Here is a 24,513-nt window from a genome sequence, read left to right on the forward strand (position 1 = left end):
ACAAATTAACTAAACAATAACAATAAACGTACCTTCATATTGTTGTTCATAATTATCCAGTTTCGCGACAACTTTCGTTGAAACTATCCGCCCGCGGCGTAATAATAGGTAAATCCATGTTGTCACACTATTTTAACACAAATTACGCACTTTAAAGCTAATTTATTTGCAAAAAACTAACAATATAGGTGCTTTTTGTGTCAGCTGTTAGCTGTTAGACGCCATATTTGTTTTGTTCACCACCTGACTGATTTTAAGTCAGCTAACTAGTTGGACGTTTTGTGACGCTTGTGCAATCAACGTTCGGCCTAGTCATACAACTAAGCAGCGTCATCCAATGAACGGGCTAGCGGTTCAATCAAACAGGAGATTAAACCAGATGCCTGCGACAGATATATCGAACTAAAATTGATTCATTCATTTCCGATCTGCGATGCCGAGATGTTTTAATACTTTCTCTATTGTTAGTTAAAATATGCTCACGTCGTATTACTAGAGTAATTTCGAACAATTTGCGGAAAAGGTATGAATGTAAAATATGTATTCAAAGGTTTTTATATATACTTACTATAAGATTCCGAACTCGGATCTTTAACTAAAGCCGATATGTAAGTCAATTACTATGCCTAAACACTTGAAATATGGATTATAATATAAATTATAAATGAGAAACTATTAATAAAAATCTATAGTTTTCTTAACACAAGACCCGAAGGAAATAACCATAATGCAAGACGTTTTCTTTTATGTAAATTCTAAAACCTACTAAAGTCAGAAAAATGCTTTCTTTTAACGCGAGCAATTCCAGTGTCCCTCAGATGCTTGTTTCTATTTACATCACAATGTTGTTAAACGCACAAATGTAATGTTTGTTTGGTATGCGACACTGCCTTTAAAATTAATTATTAAAATACGCAAAATATTGTTTGTATCTATGTAGATAGTTTAATATCGTTGCCATGCCATTGCCAGTGTGTTTATAAGCCATGTCCCATTAACGGTTATCAGGATTGTAACCTACATCGAACGATTGCAATTTTTTATTTAGTAACTTCACTATTGGTAACCTTATAAATGAGATAAAACAAAGAGTGTAAATACTGGCCATGGTAGGTGGGGTGGTAACTGGGAAGTTAAAATAATCAGTGAAGAATGCTGAAACATGATATATATTAAAAACTGAAAATGCTACAATGACTTATGAAATTATACAGAATTTTCTACTTTAAAGTAATTTGTAATTGATTAATGTTATTTATATTAAAAGTAGGCATATAGTATCTAAGTGATGAGAATTTATGAAAGATCTATTTCTAATTTAGTTTTAATGTAGTCAAAATATATACCTAAATAGTATAGAGGTGTTTCTTTGTATTGGTAAGTCATAGTTCTTAATTTATTATTCGTAACTTCAGATTTAGATGTGAAAAAGTGGTGCATGGATCTCCACAAGCTTTTGACTAGTTTTTTCTATCAGAATCAAATTAGATTAGGTATCCTATAACTTTGCCCCATTTTTTTCCGCCAAGGACTAATGTTGGCACCTATAGCGATCTTATTTTTAAATAGTTATACAGCTTGCACATTGTTATAGTTCAACTTGGAAATTACAAGATTTTATAGTGCTACAGTGGCAAAGTTAGAGACGCTAGAGGCTAGCCGTTGTTTTCCTATGATAAGATAATTATGTAGCGAGAAGTAAGTTACTAAGTATACACAATTTAATTTGTAATTACGAACCTATGTCAATGTATTTATTGGTAAATTAGATACTTTTGCTTCAGGGTCAGTACAGACAGAAAAGTAAGTATTTAAAATTACAACCGTTTTACCATTGCTCATACTGACCCTAGAAGCTTGACTCGGTCTTGCACACTTATTTTTTTTAGGTGTAGTATAATGTATTATTGTATTGTACCTATTATAAATTATAATGTAAGATCATTCGGAGGCAGCGAATGGAAAAATATACGAAGAATTTATATACATTAATACACTCTTCCCATCCTTATTTAGGCTTTTGTTGTATGTTTTGTACATATTTATTCTAGTTGTGTTTTGTCGGTTATCCTTAAAAGTTATTGAAATATTTTGTTATACCCTTTTAATCTAGATGTGTTTTACCTAACTCTTGTCAATGTAAATAAAGGTTTCATATTGTTTAAATTCAACATGACTTTTATTTATAGATAATTCTTACGTTTTACAGTAATGGTCAGGAAACGATGTCACTTATGTACAGAGGATCTAGTGTAGGTTTTCCTAAACCGATCGAGCTATTTAAATGCAGTGCAGTGAATTTCGCCACTACTCTAACGGTGTAAAAACTCGCACCCAACATAACGATATTTCGTTAGAGTAGTTGTAATAGATGTTACTAATATCAGCAAAAGAAGGTGTAGGGATGGTCTTCGTAGTAGATGTGCAGGGTGAAGGCTCCGGGGGAGTCCGTCAGGTCATACAAACACTCGGGGCCGTCGGGCACGATCAGCTGGAAGCAAACACAAAATAACATTTATAATGGTCTTGAAGTACCTAATATAAGGTGCATGTCAGAGCTTTGTTGCAACAGATACCTAACATAGCTGATGTAGGTACGAGTCCTTCGTCAAGTCGCGCGCCTTAGAGTCGCGCGCCGCGCGAGTTGGCATCTACTGTTTTTTTATATCATCAACTCGCGTGCCCATGTAAAGTACATGTAAAGTACGGTCAGATGCAAACGAATTGAAACTAAAAAATATAGTTAAATATTGTCCCCTGGCTGATTAGCATAAGAAAGTACCGACTAGACAGTCGCCATTAAAGTAGATGCTTTGATTTCGGGACAATAAAGCCTATGTTGGAAGTGCGGAATGAGGCAAAAGGGGATGTGACCATGTGACCTATGACGCATGATACCCAAGATTGCTATCTCTCTCATCCCGTGCGCAAATTTTACCTGTCATAGTTACTATGTCCTTCAAGTTTTTGTTGCAAAAACCGGTTTAAAGGGTTAAAACGTCATCATTGTTTTAGTGACGTCGTTTTAGTGTTACTCCTAATGCGAAGCAGTTACATTAATTACAGTGTTGATAATTAATAAGCCAATTTTTTGTTGTTGATTATTATTAGAATATTATATCTTAAATTATACATCTCCGAAAGGATATTGTGTTTTATTTTAAGGTAAAGTCCTATAAAATACCCTATACATTTTAAGTAGTTACCTTAAGCATAAATAGCATAATAAATTATAACTTTTGTGGCTGACTCTACATATTTTCACAGTCGAGCGAGTTGACGACAAAAAAAATAGGTAAATACGGTAGGGGCAACTCGCGCGCGGCGCGCGAGTCAAAGGCGCGCGACTTGACGAAGGACTCGTAGGTACATAATAAGGCTGCGGAACTTTATGAGTGATGTCGTGGCCAGGTCAATGAACCCGACATACAGCAGCTTTTATAATAGAACCAACTCAAAAATCGTAATTCAATTCAAAGTTCATTTCTCCGAATTATGGCTACCCACCGACGAGAAGTAGATACCTACTTATAAAATACCACCCTGTAAATGCGTAATCCTACAAATTTTATGCCGTCTTCATCTAAAACGTTACATACCTGAATAGCCAGCCGATTAGAATCCTCGAACCACACCCGCCGCCCCGCCGGCACTTCAGGCAAGGTGCCGAAGATCTTGAAGCCGGTGCCGACCAGCGCGCCCTCGTTGTAGAGGCCGAACCACGGGTACAGCTGCGAGCAGTCCGACTGGGACGTCATGTTGTAGTAGTAGTGCTGGCCTAGGGGTAATAATAATTTATCTATTTCTAGGTTCTAAGAAATAAGTACATATGGGTAGTTCTTGAGTCTTGACTAGATTCCTTTACGCAAATGTTGGATTTTCTGTAAAGATAATAAAAGTGGATAGGATGTGGTATATAATACTGAATATTTTTTATTTACTAGTTTCGTAAGTAGGTAACTACATTTCTCACTAGAATACCTATAGTATAGTATATTTTTTTCACCGATCGCGGAAGAGTAGCTACCTAGCGGGAGTGCACCACTGACCGCAGAAACGCGTTATTTTTGCACTACCCGAACGGTGCAAAAACCTTACTTAGTACCTACCGCATAATGTATACAATCTGCTAGCAAACAATCCACGTACCCATAGACACCGTGCACGCCTGCTTATCAAAGTTAGTTCCTTCCATATCGGCCTCCTTGTCTCCGATCTTCATGGGGTTTCCTTGCACGTCAGGCACCCACACCCCGCCCTGCTCCAGGGTCGCGTCGGCGCGTATCGCCCTGCGCTCCGTGAGGCCGGCCTTGGAAGGTTCTAGAATAAGGAATTTACGGTAAGTTGTGACATTAAAAGCTGCTAGCTGAAATACGTATATGAAGAACCGAGACAAGTAGGGTAAATGGGTTCTCGAGTGGAGTAAGTGGGTGAGAGTACGCCCGTGTGTACCGCCCTCCGGCCCACTGGATCGACGAATTTAGTAGCCGGTAGCGGCTTGATGAGGAAGGCCGAGTGTTTTAGCGCTCTTGGGTGCGGTATATGTCAACAAGCTGATATGATGTAGGATGAAAAATTTGATAGGTGTTCAGATAAATAACTTTAATTACTTATAAATAATAAATTATTAGGTAGATTATCAACCTACCTCATTAGTTATCGATGTAGGTATTTACTATTCAGATTAATTATAAGATTGCTAATCGAAGATGAAGATGATACTTCTTGGACATTGTACTTGTTCTCGGTATCGCATGATTGCATAACCTACCCTACCTTAGATAAGTCTATAAACAACTTCTGGGTCTGTCCCTACACACGTAGGTAACTAGGTGGGACCTACACATCCCTACCTACCTACTTATATGTAGGTAGGTTTAGGTTTATATAGGTAGGTCCAATGATGTCTCAGTGATCAGTAGGGTTAAGACCGGCAGCGATCACCGACTCGTAAGAGGCACTTTGAATATAAACTGCAAAATAGAACGCTCCCGTCTAATGAAGTCCACGCTCCGTCCTACTCCTGCTCAAATCCAGGATCCCGAAAGCTTTCAGTCTGAGCTTTGCGACCGCCTGATATGTTTAGAGAATTGCGTTACAGTTGACGATTTAAACAATAGGTTTGTGGAAACTGTCCGAGAGGTAGGATCGAAATATTTTTCGTCCCGAACCAACCGAGGACCTCAAAAACTCTCAGATGGGACTCTGAGTCTCATAAGAGAACGGAGAGAAATGAGGTTGCAGTCTTCAGTTGATATGGTCGAATACAGACGTCTAAACAGACAGATCGCCAAAGCAAGACGTTGCGATATGAGACGCTACAATTGCAAGCGCATTCAAGACGCAATAGAGCAAAACAAGGGCTCCAAAGTCTTTGCTAGAGATCGAACTGTTCGGCAGACTCTGTTGACCCAACTGAAGACCGACACTGGCAACACCGTTTCATCAGTGCCCGAAATTCTGGGAGAAATTGAGAGATTCTACGGACAGTTATACACCACAACACAAAACCCTATTACCAGCGGTGCTCACGACAGCCGAGCGCCACTCACCCGACACTATACCGAAGATATTCCGGACGTCAGTCTAGACGAGATTAGTATAGCTCTCAAACAGCTAAAAAACAACAAAGCTCCGGGAGATGATGGAATAACGACAGAACTTCTGAAAGCCGGCGGTAGACCGATTTTAATAGCACTTCGGAGGCTGTTTAATTCCGTCATACTCGAAGGCACAAGCCCGGAGGCATGGAGCAGAAGTGTAGTGACTTTGTTCTTCAAGAAAGGCAACAAAGCCCTATTGAAGAATTATAGACCCATTGCACTTCTGAGCCATGTGTACAAGCTGTTTTCGAGAGTTATTACGAATCGTCTCGAGCAAAGACTCGACGACTTCCAGCCACCCGAACAAGCCGGGTTCCGAAAAGGCTATAGTACCATAGATCACATACACACGCTTCGGCAGGTTATACAGAAGACCGAGGAGTATAATCTACCTTTATGTCTAGCGTTTGTGGACTATGAGAAAGCCTTTGATTCTATTGAGCTCTGGGCGATGCTTCAATCCCTTCAGCGGTGCCATATAGACTATCGCTATATCGAGGTGTTGAGATGTATGTACAATGCTGCCACAATGTCAGTTCGATTACACGAACATAGCACAAAACCGATCCAGTTGCAAAGGGGCGTGAGACAGGGAGATGTTATTTCTCCGAAACTGTTCACCTGTGCACTGGAAGATGTTTTTAAGCTTGTAGAGTGGAAAAGACTGGGCATTAACGTCAATGGCGAATATATCTCTCATCTACGATTTGCTGATGACATAGTTATTATGGCGGAAACGCTGGAGGAGTTGGGCGAAATGCTCACAGACCTCAATGATGCCTCTAAACAAGTTGGGCTGAAAATGAACATGGACAAGACAAAGGTCATGTCGAACGAACATGTTTCATCATCGCCCGTAACTGTAGGAGGTGTCACCATCGAAGTTGTTGATCAGTATCCCTACCTAGGACAAGTGATCCGATTAGGTAAATCCAACTTCGATAAAGAGGTAGCTCGTAGAATCCAACTCGGATGGGCAGCGTTCGGGAAATTACGACACATCTTCACTGAAAACATACCTCAGTGTCTGAAAACAAAAGTTTTCAATCAGTGCGTGTTGCCAGTGATGACTTACGGAGCCGAGACGTGGTGCTTCACCAAAGGGCTTATCCACAAGCTCAGAGTTGCTCAGCGTGCTATGGAAAGGGCTATGTTAGGCGTGTCCCTGCGAGATAGGATTCGTAATGAAGAAATCCGCAGGAGAACTAAAGTTACCGACATAGCCAAAAGGATTAGCACGCTGAAATGGCAATGGGCTGGCCACGTAGCCCGCAGAGCCGACGACCGCTGGAGTAGAAAGGTTCTGGAGTGGAGACCCCGTGTCGGCAAACGGCGTGTCGGTCGCCCCCCAACCCGTTGGTCTGATGATCTGCGGAAGGTAGCGGGAAGCCGCTGGATGCAGATGGCGGGTGACCGTTTGGGGTGGCGATCGTTAGGAGAGGCTTATGTCCAACAGTGGACTACGGAAGGCTGAGAGAGAGAGGTAGGTAAGTAGGTATGCGATTAAGGTTAAAATTGCAAAGTTAGCGTTGTTTGACTATTCTTATAACAAGTAGTACTGACCTGGGTCTACGAAGTACTGCTCGCTGATCCAGTACTCTTTGTTATCGGGCGCCGCCCACTTGCGGAACCCGATGGTGCTCAGGTCCACGGGGTAGTTCTTGTAATCTGCTACTGGAATCTGAAAGGCGAATTTAGGTTTCTGATAGTGCACTTTTATAGGTAACTATTAGGTAGGTATTAAGTTACCCATTCTTTTGATTGGGTGTGGAATAGAGCGAGGCAGTTTTACGGTGAAGGAGTTAAAAATCCGACCACACACATAAAATCTGCACTACTCTTTAGTACCTATGCACTGCCTCACTGCCTCTCTCCGCTTGACCAAGCAGCCAAAGTCAGGTAGGCATACCTACTTAGCAAAGGTACTTACAGCAATCTGCAGTCCAGATACATCGCCCGTCACAGCATCATACATAGTGCAGAAGGTGTAGTCCTGCTTCATGCAGTACATCTTGAGTGTCGGCAGAAGCGCGTCGCTGGACCGCGCCACCCGCACCCACCCCTCCGATATGATCAGCAACTCGTGCCGAGGGATCTCGTACAGGAAGTCAGAATGGATGAGAGGGAGGCCCCATTTTACTGGACATGGCAAAAAATATTTATAAACACTTTATTGTAAAACATAGTATAAATACATCACAAATGAAAAACACAGTAAAAGCATACAAGGGCGGAAAGTGAAAAGAAATGCTTAAAGCTTTTTCTTGCTCTGTAGTAATTTCTGTTGCCCAAATGACTAAACCTACATCCCTCTGATTAAGAAGTTAGATACTCTCTTGAATGTGTAAACCATTGAATAACGATAATATAAGAAGCTTTGAAAATTTTGGGTCACTTGTCTAAGTCTGAAAGCTAAAAAGCCAGAAACAATAAACGTGGAAGGTAAAAAGGGTAGGTAATAAAAGCACCACTGTAGGTACCTCTAAGAGTATTTTTCAGGAGACCAATTTGCGCAGTGGCACCTGCCAGTGCAACAGCCAAGATAGCCAGCACTAGCTTCATGTTCGCTGTGTATGGCACTTCCAACGTAAATGCACTTTTATTTCACGAAATCGCTTTATATTTTAACGAGTAAACAATATACGGATCGCTGTAACTACCTACTGATCGCAGAAGCCGTACCACCACCCCATAAAGTGATTCAGATTCGACTGATGTTCAATTAAAATAAGTACTTAAGTAACTTTTATTAATTTCATAGGTGGTGGTAAGGGCAAACCTATTAATACGATTTTCAGGCGCGACTGTGGTACGAGGATTTTGTTTTGTTCATTAGGCCCATCAGATAATATATTCGGTATCTTATCGACAAGACAAATCTCTGTTCGGCAGTCGGTGTTTGTTGAAGTACTTCATTTTAATTACATAAACATATAAACATACCTATCTACAAAGTTCAATTTTATATCTATTATCTATACATTTTGTATTCTGTCATCGCTGCTGTATAATAATAATACTTTATATAAAGATGAATAATTACCTATTCCTAGGTACGATGCCTAAGTACCTTATAAAATATTTCATGAATAAAAATCATCCTTAACTTGTTTATATATTATATTCACCTATCTGAATATTTTGAAGCTAACAACTTATCATTTGTTACAGTATTCTTATTTAATCATTTGCTTTCTTATTTACAGTGTTTCCCCAATGGGTATTGGGTATATAAAATTATTTATAGGCACAAAGAACAATGTTACATTGTATTGGTAATTACATTGTTGAAATTGATTCAAGTTTAAAATCTCAAGCACGGGCAAGAACGGTTCATTAAACAACAACCTAAATCAAGATTGCCGATTACTTGGATACAGTGACAGATATTTAGTGATGCGGTCTGGCCCGACCGCTTCCTCTATCATCCTCAGGGATATGGAGAACACTCCCCTCGCTATGTCCTGGTCTTTGGCCAACTGGGACTCCTCGCAGTAGAAACAGTTGTTGAAGTAGAGACCGGTCACGCCCTCCAGCTCTGACGCCGTCGCCACATACACAGTCGTACTTGCCGCTTGTTGCTGGAGACATAAATATTTCGGGAATTAAATTGATTGTAGTTTATTGATACTGTTGTAGCGAATATGGACAGGTATATCAAAATAATTATTAATATGGTTAGAGGATACCATATTTATGCAACGCTTTGACGCATCGCAATGCTACCTTGCGCTGCGATTGTACTCCCTCGAAGGGTCTACGCTTTTCATAGACAGTTCTTAAATGAATAAACATAACATTACTTACCAAAGATTTAGTAAACGGGCGCACAAGTAGAAAGGCTAATCGGAACAGCCACCACGATTTGCTCAGGTTTGTATACACCATGTTTCCAGGATGTAGTGAGTTAACACAGACACCCTTTCTTTTCCATTCTTCACTGAGAATCTGAGGAAATTAAACGCAATTAATGTTTTGATATCATTTTCGCAATTAATTACTTTCTCCTATCAAAGGTCAATGATACAAAAAAAAAAATGTTTGCCCACTTCTCGTGCCATTCTGGCCAAAGGTATTTTATCCTAATTTAGATTTAACAAACAGACAGCAAACCTACCAAAGCTGTGATCACATTGTAGAGTTTAGAATTATTGTATGCCATCATAGAACTGTATTGATCTTTGCTCATTGAGATGTCTTGATTTATGAACACATTTTTCAAATCAGCAAACCTGAAAACAACAATTTCAATTTAATAACCACACACAACTACAACCACTTTTCAACATTAATTTTGTAAATATTGTACCTAATAATTACCTATGGGATTCTGATGATACAAATACAACTCTTGAACCTTTTCTTAATAAAGGTTCTAAAAGTAGAGCCAGGTACATGTGGCTTAAATGATTAACTTGGAATGTGGTTTCAAGCCTGTCTTCCGTCTCGGTGTATGGCAGTCCAAATACTCCTGCATTCAGGATCAAAATATCCAAGTAGCTGGAAAAGAATAAATAAATTAGTAAAATGTTTAGCAAACTACAAGGGCCAGTAAATTATTTCATTGAATTACAACAACAGGAAGACACTCAAAGTAACACTGTCTGCTACATAATATTAGTTTCATTACAAACAAATGAAAAAAATAAAGTTACAAAGTGTCTTCCATTGTACAATTAAACAAACAGAATACCTAAAGGATTTCGCTTCTCTGTTGAGATGTTGGCAGCAAATCCATAAAAAATGTAAACAAGTCATCAACAAGTTGCACACAACACACAAATCATGTTTAGCTTTTACCAAACTAACTTACTCAGAAAAAAGTGCTTTTACAGCCAATGCACATTTCTTTACACTTCGTAAAGAAGCTAAATCTAAGAATATTGATTTTAGATTATCTTCACAGGCATTTGTTTCTTGTACAATGCTTTTGATAGCTGCCTGTGTGGCTTCAAGATTTCTATTAGCAAATAAGATTCTGCATCCATGTCGAGCTAGTGACTTGGCAGTTTCATATCCAATCCCGGCATTACTACCAGTGATTAAAGCATATTTTCCTGACAAATCAATGCCATGCAGTACCTGAAACAGAAATAATAATAATAATGATGATTATATGGCTATTGATAAACCATGAGTTTGTTTGCTTTAACATAACAAGTTAATTAAAAATAATATTATACATTTTTAACGTGAAATAGGTAAATGGCTATTAAATAAATAAATAAAAAATATATGAGACAGAGTGAACAGCATGAAACCAATCAAGAGGTCCACTTATAGACTGCCTGTAACAAAAAGAGTACCACATTTGAACCATGACTTGTTAATGGGCTTATCACAAAATAAAATATTTACATCAAAGGCAGTAGAGGAACCATCAAATCTTTGCCGGAAATCATGGACATGCTGCTTCTCGTCCTTCGCAAATGCGAGCCGGGGATCTGTATACGTCTTATTTCCTGTCTCATGCTGAACAAATACCGTCTTTCCTTCATCATCGGCAGTTTTAGACCAACCAAACGGGAGATCTTTTGGTATAACTTTTTTACGCCCAGTTCGTGGATGTGTCCATTGAGTTTCCTTAGTGTAAGAACTGGAAAAATACACATTATGTCGGTGAGATAATGTTACACAGATCATTCATAACATCAGCTTTGTCCATAAAATACTAAAATAAAATAATGGATCTCACTTTACAAAATACACGTTCCCATCTTGAGTAGATTTTTCCTCCCAACCCGAAGGGGTTTCATCTTCACTATCCGATTCAATAGCAATGTTATGCATTTCACAATTTCACTGCTTCTGCAAATAAATTTTAATTTATAACTTTTGTGTTGTTTGAATTTGTTTAATCAAGTTGAAGGAAATGATATTGATGACATTGACATGTTGATATTGATCATCTGTCAGAACAAAACTAGTATAATTGTAGTCTGTGAAGAAACGTTCTGTCAGTTTGCTGTGCATGGGATTTATTATTCTGAGAACATCAGTTTATAGAAGTGTTGTTTAAAGCCGCGTACACACCGGGCCAACGAACGCCAACGAACGTTTTTCGTTGGCCTTCGTTTCTGCAATCTGCCCTGTATTATGTATGTTAATATCCATCGTTGGGATAACCGTTGGCGTTCGTTGGCGTTCGTTGGCCCGGTGTGTACGCGGCTTAAAAGGAACATCGGGTCCAGACATGTATCCTTTGCCCGATCCTATCACCATATCCGATCACCGTATTGTATCAAGCGCCGTATCAATTTATGGACGCCTCCGATTGGCTCCTTATCCGTATCTTTTGACCAAAACCAACACACGACCAAGGACTTTGTTCTATACTTATACAAAGTCCTTGCACATTGTACACGACATGGGACGGCAGCACACATGGAGCACGTACATTTAGCATTGTGCAGTTGTATGGCCTTTTTGCCCGGTACAGCAATGGTAAAGAAAAGCAAGGGAAATTTTAGCAGCACAATTGAATATATAGTTAGGTACCTTACGGGGTTTCCATGTATTAGTATGTACCTAACCACATAGCAAGTATTTACTTTGTGCTTTATTGCCACACTGTAAGCATGTGGGTGGGGGTCGGTTCCCCTCATCTGGCCTAATCTTTATTGCCCTAAACTCGTTTCGCATACCTCGTAAGGTCTAAACTTTTTTGGTAGAATCATCACTTCGTCAAGACTTATGTGGCATAAGACTCGTTTCGTCTAAAACTCTTTTGGCACAAACTTGAAACACCTAAGTCTCGGTTGCTCTAATTGTTCGTATTGGTATAATCTTGTTTCTCCTAATATTATCTTTACAAATACTATAATAAGTATGTTTTAAATGTACAAATTGTGGTATTTTTCTCCTACATCCCGAAAATCACGATATTAAATGATCAAAATATCGAAAGTGAATGACCATTATAATTATTACAAACGCCATTAAACCCCATGGGATCGAAACCTAAAGATAGGTGCGACGACGAGCAAAGCGAGGAGGAGCGTGTTAGGTGCACATTATCGACAAAAGCAAAGCGGAGCGCAGCGTTTCCCACATAGCGGCCACAAATACAAGGCACCAGTTTGCGCTATGTAGGGAGACGCTCCATCAAAGTTAAAGCCAAACGAATATGATTAATTATATAACCTATGCCATAGCATTATTAGGCTATTCAAGATTTGGCTTTACCATTATTAGGCTAAACAAGATTATGCGACATAACTTTTTACTAAAAGAGATTTATGCCATACGATTTTCGGCGAAACGAGATTTTGACCAAACGTTACTATGCAATACGAGATTAGGCAAATAAATCTTAGGCCAAAAAAGGTAGAACCCGGTGGGGGTACCTCTTAAGCCAAAAGCTCTAAGCTCGTAATAATAACTTACTCATCATAAAGTTAAAGAGAATGAACGAATAAATAAAATGAATGAACGAATTTCCAACTTCAATATGGCTACCGTTAAAATAATGACATTTGTTTGTTGAAATTTGATTTGACGTTTTTGTGACATGAAATGGAATTAGTGAAAATATCGAAAAGTGTTTCTCTAAGATTTCCCTTATTCATGTCCAATTTAATAAAATAATTATATTATAGTGCATGTTCCTTGTTGTGTAATAAGTTTAAGACATTTTTGTTATCATGTGAGGTGCCCATCATGAAGATTTTGGTGCTGTTAGTTAAGATTAGCTGTGTATTCAAGTAATGAAATGTCTGGGATAATGAACGCTTTTGTGGGAGTATTATTGACTGTTAAAAGTTAGTGTTAGAACACAAAGATGGGAGATAAATTGAATAGAGAGAGGGAATACTTCGAGCCAGCTACAACTGCCCCCTTCAACTATAATAATGTGGTAAGTGCCATTGTGTTCATGAATATAACAATTGTTTAGGCTATTTACTGATAAAACTTTTATTTATGTACTTAACCGAAAATTTGCCAGACCATTCACCAACCCACAAATCTTCATAATTTAATGAAAACAAGTAAGTTGAAAGCTACACTCAAAATTCATTCATACTTTAATTTATGTACAAGGTTAACACTGGGTAGCTGGGTACATTACATTTTAATAACCTTGTATTTAATGTTAGTAAAGATCAAACATTCTTGCTCTTACCACAATATCTAAACAACTGATAAACAGGTGTTTATCTCTCATTCCACGGGGAAAGACATCTGACAGAACCCTTATTACATTCCCCGTGGAATGGGATAGTGCTGTCAAACACCAGCATCTGGCGTAAATTATCATGTCAGACACCCAACTTGATTTAAATGTTTGGTGGTAAAACCCCATACATATTTGTGATTTGTTTGAAAATGGTTTAGGATCATTGCAGTTGCTAGAATCTGGTTATATGAAACATGGTAGACTTCATTGTATCTTAAATATATTTATGGGAGGAAACAGCCAATAAAAAGTACATGGAGACATACCCCCTTATTCATAGAGAAGTTACAATACGTTTTAACTAATAAACTGTTTTGTCCCTCTCCGACAAAGAACAATTTGTTTCTTGACAGAGAGGGACAAAACAGTTTATTAGTTAAAACGTATTGTAACTTTTCTATGAATAAGGGGGATAAAGTGCAGTAAAATAAAGCAGGTTATTTTTTATGTAGACCAAATAGGGGTGTTATAAGTTTTACATGTCTCTTAAAATGATCATAATACACATGATCTGAATGTACTTGGAAAAAGACAATGAATCAGCAGAATTTGACAATGCTCTATTTTATTCATTTTTAGTTTGCGTAGAACTCACTTTATGAAGTAAAAGGCGGTGCATTTTATGGGGCTTATTAAAATCATGTATAAGGGTGCTTACATAGAGATACTGGGTACCTGTATCTACTTGTACCAGTAACCTGCTGTTTATGCGAGGGTGATAGTTTAATGTTTTTGGTAACTCTCTGTGAGCGCTTTTGCATAATCAAGTTACCGGTATGGGTAGATACAGTAAACCCGATTCTCTATGTAAGCAATCTATGTGGACTCTGTAAGTCACAATCCAAACAAACAGGGTGACAGTGAACAACATTACCAGCAGTTAATACATATTTTCATTACAATAAGTACAGTAACAAGTAAGGCCCTATACAGAAAGAAGGCTGGGTAAACAAACACAAAAAACATATAAATGACAATGGGCGTTTTGGGACCTATGTCCAATAAAGATGAGTCATACATCGTTGGATAGCTCTTTTCAAGTGAGCAAAAAAATATTATGACAACAAATCCGTATAAGTTGTCCATTTTGAAATATATTCGTCAGAAGGAAGTATTTTTCTATGGCATTGCACTCCTGATGACAGTTAGGGCGTAATACACGTAAACACGTATTATTAAAATGGGAGAAATTATTTTCAACTGGTTTTATTTACTGAGATAGTAAACAAATATAATATTATAATGAATGATGATCATATTGTTATAAAATTAAAAATGAATGTGAAAAAATGAAATACTGAAATAAAATATAAAAACTTTCAAGGTACGATTATTCTAATTGGACAGTAAATCAGGACTAGCGCTTCCGTTATTCATATTCTGCAAAAAAATACCTTTTCAACGACGTATCACTCATTTCTATTGGTGATGGTCCCAGCTTCCATATATTTGTGCCCATCATCATTTGTTACAAAAACTTAATCTACCCTTACTAAGCTAACATAATAAATTATGAAGAAGGTGATAAGTTGTAATAACAAAGGTAGTAAACCTACATACCCTTCTTCACAAAACATTTTCAATCATTGTTGTTTTTGATTTTATAGATATTGAAAGTGTGTTAACTAGTTATTTTTCAGTAATCATGAGAAAATTGCTTACTTGCATCTAAAATGCAAAGGAATGATACTGAATTTTATATTTATTATAGGTAAAATTAAACCCTACTCAAGCATATACAGGGTGTCCCAAAAGTCAACGTCATCCCTTAAAGGGCTGATAGGTCAGCTCATGAGAGGCCAGAATATCACAATATGACCTTAGTAAAAACTCGATAATTTTCGAGATATTGACACTTTTATAAATTTGCTGAAAATCGACACCTTGGATCAGTTTTTTGCGTGCCGCCGGTACAAAAATCCATATTGTTAGAATTTGTTTGGTGTTGCATCACCCTGTATAGCCCTGCTATTGATCGCAGTCAAAAAAATATCGAGTAATGCTGTATGTTTAAAAAAAACACGGTTTTCAAAGTCATAAAAGGTAATCGTATTTTTAATAAACAACTTTGACTCTACATACTGTAAAAAAAATTACCACGCAAACCTGGCACCTTATTTGAAAAGATTGCTCATTTAATGCAGTTTCCAAAATGGTATGAAACGTTGCTATTGTTTCAATTAACAAAAAAGTTATTGCTATTTTTGTACAAAACGACCTCGATGTAAAATTGTTTGAAGGAAATTTATCTGACTGAATTTATTAAGGGTAAGTCATGTTGGAATGAGTAAAAGTAAAATAGGTGGTGGGGTCAGCCGTGGCAACATATATGACGCAAAAATAGCTAAGAAAAAACTTACCAAACTCTTATAAAACATATTTCGCGTTTTTACAACTTATTTAAAAAAAAACAAACATTTATTGACTTTTATTTTTATTTCTCAAAATTATAACACCACTTATTATATTAAGTACATAATCAGCAAAAAATAATACTCATTAATGGTCATAATCATAATTTTGAGAGTTTGGTTTTGTTTAACAATAACTTTAAAATAAACACACACGCACTCACGCCTTGTACTAATGTACTCCCTTGCGGGGTAGGCAGAGGTGCATTGCTGCACCCACTTTTCGCCAGAGTGTTATGTTAGTCCCAATGTAATAGGGGGCGGGCCTATTGCCATTTTACGGGCACATCCAAGACCCGAGAACAAGTATCTGTGTTTAAACAAATATCTGCCCCAGCCGGGAATCGAACCCGGGACCATCGGCTCAGTAGTCAGGGTCACTAACCACTACGCCATTCGGTCGTCATAATAACTTTAAAATAAATAACAAGTAATTAGAGGTAATGTTAATGACAAACTGATCTGTCCCTTTTTTGGATACTGTGGGTGTACAATGTACATGTGTAAGCGTTTTACTTGTACAATATCACACATTAGCACTACTCAGGAATGTACGTTACAATGCGCTACATTTATGGGGAATATGGAGTTGCTATAGTCCACTTTTTTCGAGAAAGATACTCAAATGCGTTTTTTTTATTAACTGTGACAACGTTGTCTCTTTTCCCACTCCCGGCCACACCACCTATTTTACTTTTTCTCATTCCAACATGACTTACCCTTAATAAATTCAGTCAGATAAATTTCCTTCAAACAATTTTACATCGAGGTCGTTTTGTACATAGCAATAACTTTTTTGTTAATTGAAAGAATAGCAACGTTTCATACCATTTTGGAAACTGCATTAAATTAACAATCTTTTCAAATATGGTGCCAGGTTTGCGTGCTATATTTTTTTTACAGTATGTAGAGTCAAAGTTGTTTATAAAAAATACGATTACCTTTTATGACTTTTAAAACCGTGTTTTTTTTAAACATACAGCATTACTCGATATTTTTTTTTGACTGCGATCAATAGCAGGGCTATACAGGGTGATGCAACACCAAACAAATACTAACAATATGGATTTTTGTACCGGCGGCACGCAAAAAACTGATCCAAGGTGTTGATTTTCAGCAAATTTATAAAAGTGTCAATATCTCGAAAATTATCGAGTTTTTACTAAGGTCATATTGTGATATTCTGGCCTCTCATGAGCTGACCTATCAGCCCTTTAAGGGATGACGTTGACTTTTGGGACATCCTGTATATGATGTATTTTATAAACGTAAATATTAGTAGAAGAAATTAGAAACAGTTATGTTGACATTTATGACATTTATTGACATTTATGTTAATTTATAATTTTTATTTTATTCACATTCATAATAAAAACACAGTGCACGACAAAAAAACAATTGGGTGAATCCCTAATTTAGTCCCTCGGGCTACGCTCAGGCGCCAAAACCCGCCTCAGAGGCTAAATAAGCGGCTTCCACCCCTTGGGTAACAATGCAGATGGAGGCGACGGAAAATTAATGTCGTCAGTGTATTTTAATGTTTACTTGATGTGAATGAGATGTGTGCGGCACTATACAATTTACAGTCATGTCTCCGGGTGTTTCAAACCAGACACGTTACCAACGTAACCGTGTGTAAGGGGGCTTCGCATGCACGACAAACTGTGACCAAATTTTATTTAACACTCATCGTGGAGCCGCAATTTCCCGCGCTATAAACGAGCAACACAGAGAGTTATGATAGGACCTTTCTTCACACGCATGCTAAGCCCACAGGTTAAGATTAACGCAGAAACATGGTTATCTAGTAGGCAATCTGCAACGAATACTTATAGTTCCTTGTAGCAACAGCCAGCCTGCAACACTGATGTTTTATCATCGTCATTGTATGCGACACGGCTGCAATTCTTACGAGCAAAGAAAGCGGAGAGAAATTCCAGATTTCTGATAATGCACAACTTTTTTGGCATCGTGGTGTTCCGCGATTGCTGTTTTATTTGACGCGAGGCAACAATGACGAAGTTTATGAAGCTTTCGATGCGATGATTTTATTCGAATGCAGCCTAAATAACTGCTTTAGCCGGCATTATTTCTCCCTTTTTGAGAAGTCTGACTAAACTCATCGAAGTACTATTATTTCTATTCCAACGAAATGCAAAGAATAAAGTTATGGTTTTTCCGAAGCATTATTAGTTCTGAATTTGCATGACAATAAAGTGCACTATCATATTAGGTTTTAACTAAGTGCAAGGAATTAAGTAGGTACTGTGGTCTATCTATTTTGTGTGAACAATGAACATACAACATAATTAGGCTGTACTTTAAACATGGAAACACAATACCGATTAGCTGTTCTTTTTTGACAGTTTTGTATTATTTATTTAGCGTTGTTCCGCAACGAATAAGCGCGAGATGTGAAAAAAATCAAGTCTATTGTTTGTAAGTTTCTATTTAACCAGCGTCTGCTATGAACAATCTTAGCTATCTTAAAATCCCACGGAGCGCGCCGAGACAATGCGATGTGGGGCAAGCAGCTGACACAATTTAATTTGCGCGAAATGCATTAACTCTTGTAATAATTAAAGCTATAAGTAATGCACGCTTTTTGCTCACACGTTTCCACTTGTGTGACAACCTCGCGTACACCCGCTCTTTTGTGCTCAAGTGAGAAAAGGCGGGCATTCAAATATGATATTGGATAAAAAAATCAACAATAACCAATAACGTGGTGCTAAAGGTCAAACAAAAATACCAGGTACCTTTCTGCTACAGAAAATATTCATGAAAATGTTGAAGTTTGAACCGAGGTTCATTAGGTAGTCAGGTGCGGTGGGAGGTCGCATGTCGAAGGCTGCATCTGACAAGCCGGTGCCTGGGACGGGCTGGCAGCGGCTCGCGTGAACCGTCTCCTCCACCTAGCTAGATATAGTAACTACCTCTGTTGTGCTTTTGGCAGCCTGGTACCTTTACATGTGATGGTACAAATTTATTCAGGATTTTAATACTATTGAGAGCTTCATAGCCTAACCGATGGTTACGTACTGTATTTTCTTTAAATAAATCGAAAACAGTATTAGAATTATTATAACATAGTGTTAGAATAATATTTGTGATAGATTTCAACATGTGGCAAAATTCTGTTTACTTATATGAAATTGTAGGTACTCTATTAATTTTCAAAAACAAAACTATAAAAAATATTTTTACATAATTTGAACTATTTAGGTAATCTTAAAAGAAAAACATGTCATAGAGTTTTTAAAAGTGGGCTTCAAGGAAAATCAATACAATTTCGTGTAGAACTGATATTACGTTTTATGGGTACCTGCCAAATTTGGTCGCGTGCTTAGAGGGAGTCTTATCTACCAGTTGGCGATGATACTCAGCTAAGCTAGACTGGTGAATTTGCGCTTGCAAAAATGGACAAAAATTTTGAATAATAATGTTAAAAGGCAGAATGAAATATTTGGTAGTGCCAAAAAAGGAAGTGGTGATACTGGTGGGTGTTTGTTCATTAGCTGCATGCTGGCATGGCATGATAAAGAGCTACCATCGTATAATTTTGATTCCTTACACTACGGCCGACAATGGATCAAAGCGACTCATGTCGTGCCTTCATGAGCGCCTTAATCCATGGTAGCTGCTGTTTCTCACCAGTCATCATCATCTCATTCGTCTTACATCATTTCAGTACCTAGTTCCACTCTAATCAATTTTTTATTTACCTGAGCGTTACGATTGCATCAAGCTATTTTGTGTTACATCGATGCAGTGACACGTATATCTCAGAGTTCTTCGCGCAATTACCGGCACATAATACATTCTGATTGTGTTTCTCATGTACCCATCATGGCATAGAGGTGTTGGAAATACGATTGCCTCCAATAATTGAGATCAATCAAGTGTCGGTTATTATTTGAATTGAATATTACAAAGTGTGTTTCGCCACTGTACCTGTCAGATGAGCCCGTATGTTGCGTAAACTGTTGTGTGCAGTCCAAAGTTCCCTTTGTGGCGGAGAATTGTTGTGGTGTGTAGATTGCTAAATGTGGAATGGCCCGCATTTCCTCTTCGTCACACCAACGATGTTAGCTGTCGCCATAATGTTTCGAACTGTGTGTTATCTAAGCGGGTTACCCGAGGGGTCCCTGTCCTACTTGTGAATGACACTGGAAGGGAGGAATGGTGACAGTAGCTCCGGGTACCGTGGACAACTTTCTCATGTTTATTGTGTCGTGCACGCCTATCGGGTTACCGAGTTAGTGTCAACAGGCCATGCTAGCCACGCAAACCATAATATGTGTATTTTAATCAGATCACGCTAATATGCACTTCATCATTTAAGCTACTGATGCTATGTAATAGTTTATAAATGCTTGACAAGCATTATAAGATGTAATTCGAGATATATGTATATATTTAGTGTTAACTGTTTAGTCTGGTAAAGTGAACCTCAAGGATATTCTCATTCCATTCCTACAACATTGCATCAAGTTTCAAATATTTGTGAAGGCGTCGTCGTTGGCATTGCAGTTCGTATTTAAATTCTTCAACATATTGGCTATTTGTCCCCTTTGAATGTTTTGTATGCGCCGTAGATAAATTTACACAATGCTATTGCGATTCAACAGACTTTACAATAGGAAATAGGCAATCGGAAACCCTTAAATCGATAACTGCCTAGGTTGGGTGGCCAATTTTATTGATGGAGTGATTAAGAAAACTTGTTATGACATACAAGTAACGAAGTCTAAATTGCCGAGGTAGCCCACTACTGCTACGTGATATAAGCTGCTTAATCACTATCTAGTCCGGAGAAAACACTAACTGGTCATTTGTAATTTCTTGGTAATTTTAGTTGCAATACTTTTACCAAACAAATTTGCAGTGTTGTTGCGTACAATGAGAAATGGGAAGTTATGTTTTCATGTTGTTAGCGTATAATTGTTCTAGTTCAAGCTATAATTTATAACATTGCACATGCCTAGCGCTACTTATGCAGGTGCGTTATGTATCAGATAAGCCGTACTGGATGTATGTATGATTGTACATATTAATGTTTCCTAATCATTAAAGTAGCTTTCAAGTGTTGGCACTGATTGACATAGCTATTACATTATAACACCTAGTGTCTGAAAGTTTGAAATAAAACGCACGATGATGACTAGTTAAGCCCGCAAAGGCATTAACAATAGAGAGATCACGATAAGTTATTGCATAAGCAGCTCACTGTGGGCTCTTATCTTACATCTGCATTTAATGTAATCACTGATGCTATCGATTTTGACTATCATCCATCACTATCAAATAGTGATTCGTCATATTGCTCAAAAACAAATAAAGTACCTACGTGGTATGTGGCGACTCGAGTATTGCACTCTCCGTGTCCGTTAAACAGCATCTTCATCATAGTTTCATCAATGATTACAAAATTATTGTACCTAATTCATAACGAATCGTGTAATACAGAATAATTTTCTTAAAAATAATTTTCTACGATGAGTAATTATTATGGTGTGTCTGTTTACTAATGAGTGAAATTAACCTTTTATATAATCATAATGGATCCAAGGCTCTGGCTGTGGAGTTGGCGGTATGTTTTAGATCTGTAGTCACAGTGGCGGTTTCTCGTTGCGGTGTGGCCAGCTCGACACCAGCGCCACATCCGGGCCGGATGTCGATTCACCTACCTACACCGGGCCTGATCGGGCACACCTAAACGGATATCGTCCTTCGGTTTATGAACAAGAACGTCGCTATCAACGGCAATCTACACCGTCTCGATACCGTCGGTGAATGGCGAATAATTTTATAGTGCAAGCTAAAACCTAGGTGTATATCTAGAATATCTACTAATTGTCACAGTTGCCGGCTGCGCCTAATGAATTACTGGAGCCATTAACGGTCGCCCTGGACAGTGGTCGTGATCGGAGACAGTCAGGCACATGACCCGCTCCCCGAGGGCGTGCCCATTACAAATGTCTAACTAATCCATAACTCGGACCAACCCTTGTTCGACATGCGAGGCTGCGGCGCCACCATTTCAATTAAACCTGAATACAACGAGAAACCAGCCAACGATGTCGCCAGAACGTACTATCGATCATTTTCCAATAAGGGAAAGTTATTAGTTTATTCTCTCATCGGGTACACGTAGATAGGAGTAGTTTTATCGGTTTATTTCGTTGCTTCGAGAAAGTTATCTGCTAAAGTAAGCATAATGCAGAAAACCACAAAGAGAAACGTAGCTGTACGCATCTCGGTTTAGCGACGATTGTCCGCTGCAGCGGACTTGGCGGTTTTTTGTCATCTGTGACCAAACAAAGTGGCGTTGGCGATGCGCTCTACTTGTCGCGCGCACAGCGCAATACGTTAATTAGAAAATTCAGACAGGTTCATAAATACCCAGCTACTCGATGGAACACCCGATAGTTTCATTTCACAATAACTTGCCAGTGTTGACTTTCAACAAAGGAAAGCTACTAACTCAATCGCGATAACAACTTAACTTTACCGAATATACTCGTAAAGTCTAGTTATACCTAATTTTTGCAATAGGCTGCAAAAATACAAGTGACCAATAGTTTTAGGGCACAATTTTAAAGCACTGTTTTTTTTCATGCCAACCGAACACATATGAAAGTATTAATTAAGGTGCTATTGAAAAATGCTTAGATACTCTTGTCAAATTACATAAACAATTACAAAGGCTAAAGTTTAGCTGCCTAATAACTTGCGCACGAGTGCACACTAATATTCACGACTGCAGCCAATTTGAGTGATCATATCTGTAACTTATGAGGCGTATATTATCATAATGCCTATTACTGTGCAAGAAAGTGACTGCGTACACTTACGTGCTTGATATTCTGCAATGATAAATTGTATGGCTTGCAAATTATTCCTACGCCAAGCAATCTGGTCACTAAATCAGTGTAGATCCTGTTATATTTTTTTTTGCAAATATGTATAATTTGGCGAAAGTTCCATTTTTTTAGTAGGTATACTAAACCCGCATACATAACGAAGTGTTGAAAATATGAATGTTAATGTGCACTTTTATCTGGGTTAGTGGATTCACAGATGACAGTCTAAGCCACAGTTATCACAACAATAACGAGTATTAAGAACCTATTTTCAACATACTGAGGTATAGTTTTTTCACCAAAAATGGCGTCGTATGCATAGCTATTAGCTACTGTAAATGGGTTCAACAAATTAACAATAAGTAGGACATTATTTATTCTGTGTTGTAAAATAACAATATAGTTGTTGACCGTGCTAAAGGTACAACCATTCTGAAAGCAACAACAACGTTATTACGTTGCGTTGCTAATTATAAGTTTTCTATCGTGTGTTTATTAACTTCATTATTACCAACTATAACACTTTTCTCTTTTCTGTATTCTCTGTATTCTATACTCGAGAAACAATAACATGTCAATTGACTATTGCATTTGTAAATGTAATACCGTATCGACGGTGGAAAGGCAAAATGTATTATCCGCCACTTTTGGCGAATATGAGTTATATATACCGTTGGAATCGCCTGATTTTTCTCTTTCGAATGGTGCGGGTCTCGTTTCGATCTGAGCACTTTTTGGCGCTTAAGACAACGGTGATTTTGGAAATCTTAATACTTTTTTCTTGTATTAAGAGCCACTTTTTTAGTCATTTGTATGTTCAAACATACTTGATCAAAACTAAAGTTATATAAAACATTGTACCCTCACTAAAACAGTAAAACATTGTGACTTAATTCATTTTGAACTAATGTGAATTTGTATCATTAGTTACTTAAGCGACCTACCTGATTGCGTAATTGATATAAAACAAAATGCCTTCTGGTCAAAAATAACATAAAATCACTTAATACATTTTACAATTTTGTAATTTGAAGCCATACTGGCACTTAAACCATTTTACCAGTCAGCCTTACTCGCGGCGTTTGGCGGTTAATACAACTTTACCTAAATCTGTTTAGTGGTACAATTGGCACTTAAGCAGCTTTTTGCGATTTGTAGATAATTGATATAAGTGATATAAAACAATTCAAAAGAATCGCAATGAAGCGGTCTATGGTGTTTAAGCGGGTTCCGCTCATCTGGCATAATCTTTATTGACCAAAACTCATTTCGCATAACTCGTATGGTCTAAACTTTTTTGGCCGAACCATCACTTTGCCAAGACTTATGTGGCATAAGGCTCGTTTCGTCTAAAACTCTTTAGGCACAATCTTTAAACACCTAAGTTTCGTTTGCTCAAATTTATGTTCGTCTATACCTATGTATAATCTTGTTTATCCTAATGTTATCTTAATAAA

The 24,513-nt window shown here is 37.8% G+C and overlaps 3 protein-coding genes across 4 annotated transcripts in view; 1 reads left to right on the forward strand and 2 right to left on the reverse strand.

The window, feature by feature from the left end:
* Positions 1-2,383: 2,383 nt before the first annotated feature.
* Positions 2,384-8,412, reverse strand: LOC105383262. Its single transcript, XM_011553294.3, has 6 exons — positions 8,084-8,412; positions 7,534-7,742; positions 7,167-7,284; positions 4,150-4,320; positions 3,600-3,778; positions 2,384-2,491 (listed from the first exon to the last, which is right to left on the reverse strand). Exons 1-6 carry the CDS (start codon positions 8,163-8,165, stop codon positions 2,384-2,386), a joined length of 867 nt encoding a protein of 288 aa, XP_011551596.3. The 5' UTR covers positions 8,166-8,412.
* Positions 8,413-8,705: 293 nt separating this feature from the next.
* On the reverse strand, positions 8,706-11,487 carry LOC105383263 (WW domain-containing oxidoreductase). The gene is made up of 7 exons (XM_011553295.3): positions 11,299-11,487; positions 10,962-11,199; positions 10,417-10,685; positions 9,924-10,103; positions 9,721-9,835; positions 9,411-9,551; positions 8,706-9,184 (listed from the first exon to the last, which is right to left on the reverse strand). The coding sequence occupies exons 1-7, from the start codon at positions 11,391-11,393 to the stop codon at positions 8,957-8,959; spliced, it is 1,266 nt and encodes a 421-aa protein (XP_011551597.2). The 5' UTR covers positions 11,394-11,487; the 3' UTR covers positions 8,706-8,956.
* A 1,603-nt stretch (positions 11,488-13,090) lies between these two features.
* LOC105383292 overlaps positions 13,091-24,513 on the forward strand; it is a 77,016-nt gene continuing 65,593 nt past the window's right edge. Inside the window, exon 1 of one of the 2 annotated variants that reach the window (XM_038119438.2) lies at positions 13,091-13,458. In XM_038119438.2, coding sequence (XP_037975366.2) covers positions 13,384-13,458 — 75 coding nt within the window. In that variant the 5' untranslated portion in view covers positions 13,091-13,383. The remainder of the gene's footprint in view (positions 13,459-24,513) is intronic. The other variant, XM_038119437.2, reaches the window with a different exon arrangement.

Source organism: Plutella xylostella, chromosome 12, assembly GCF_932276165.1.
Source record: "Plutella xylostella chromosome 12, ilPluXylo3.1, whole genome shotgun sequence".
Taxonomy (NCBI): domain Eukaryota; kingdom Metazoa; phylum Arthropoda; class Insecta; order Lepidoptera; family Plutellidae; genus Plutella; species Plutella xylostella.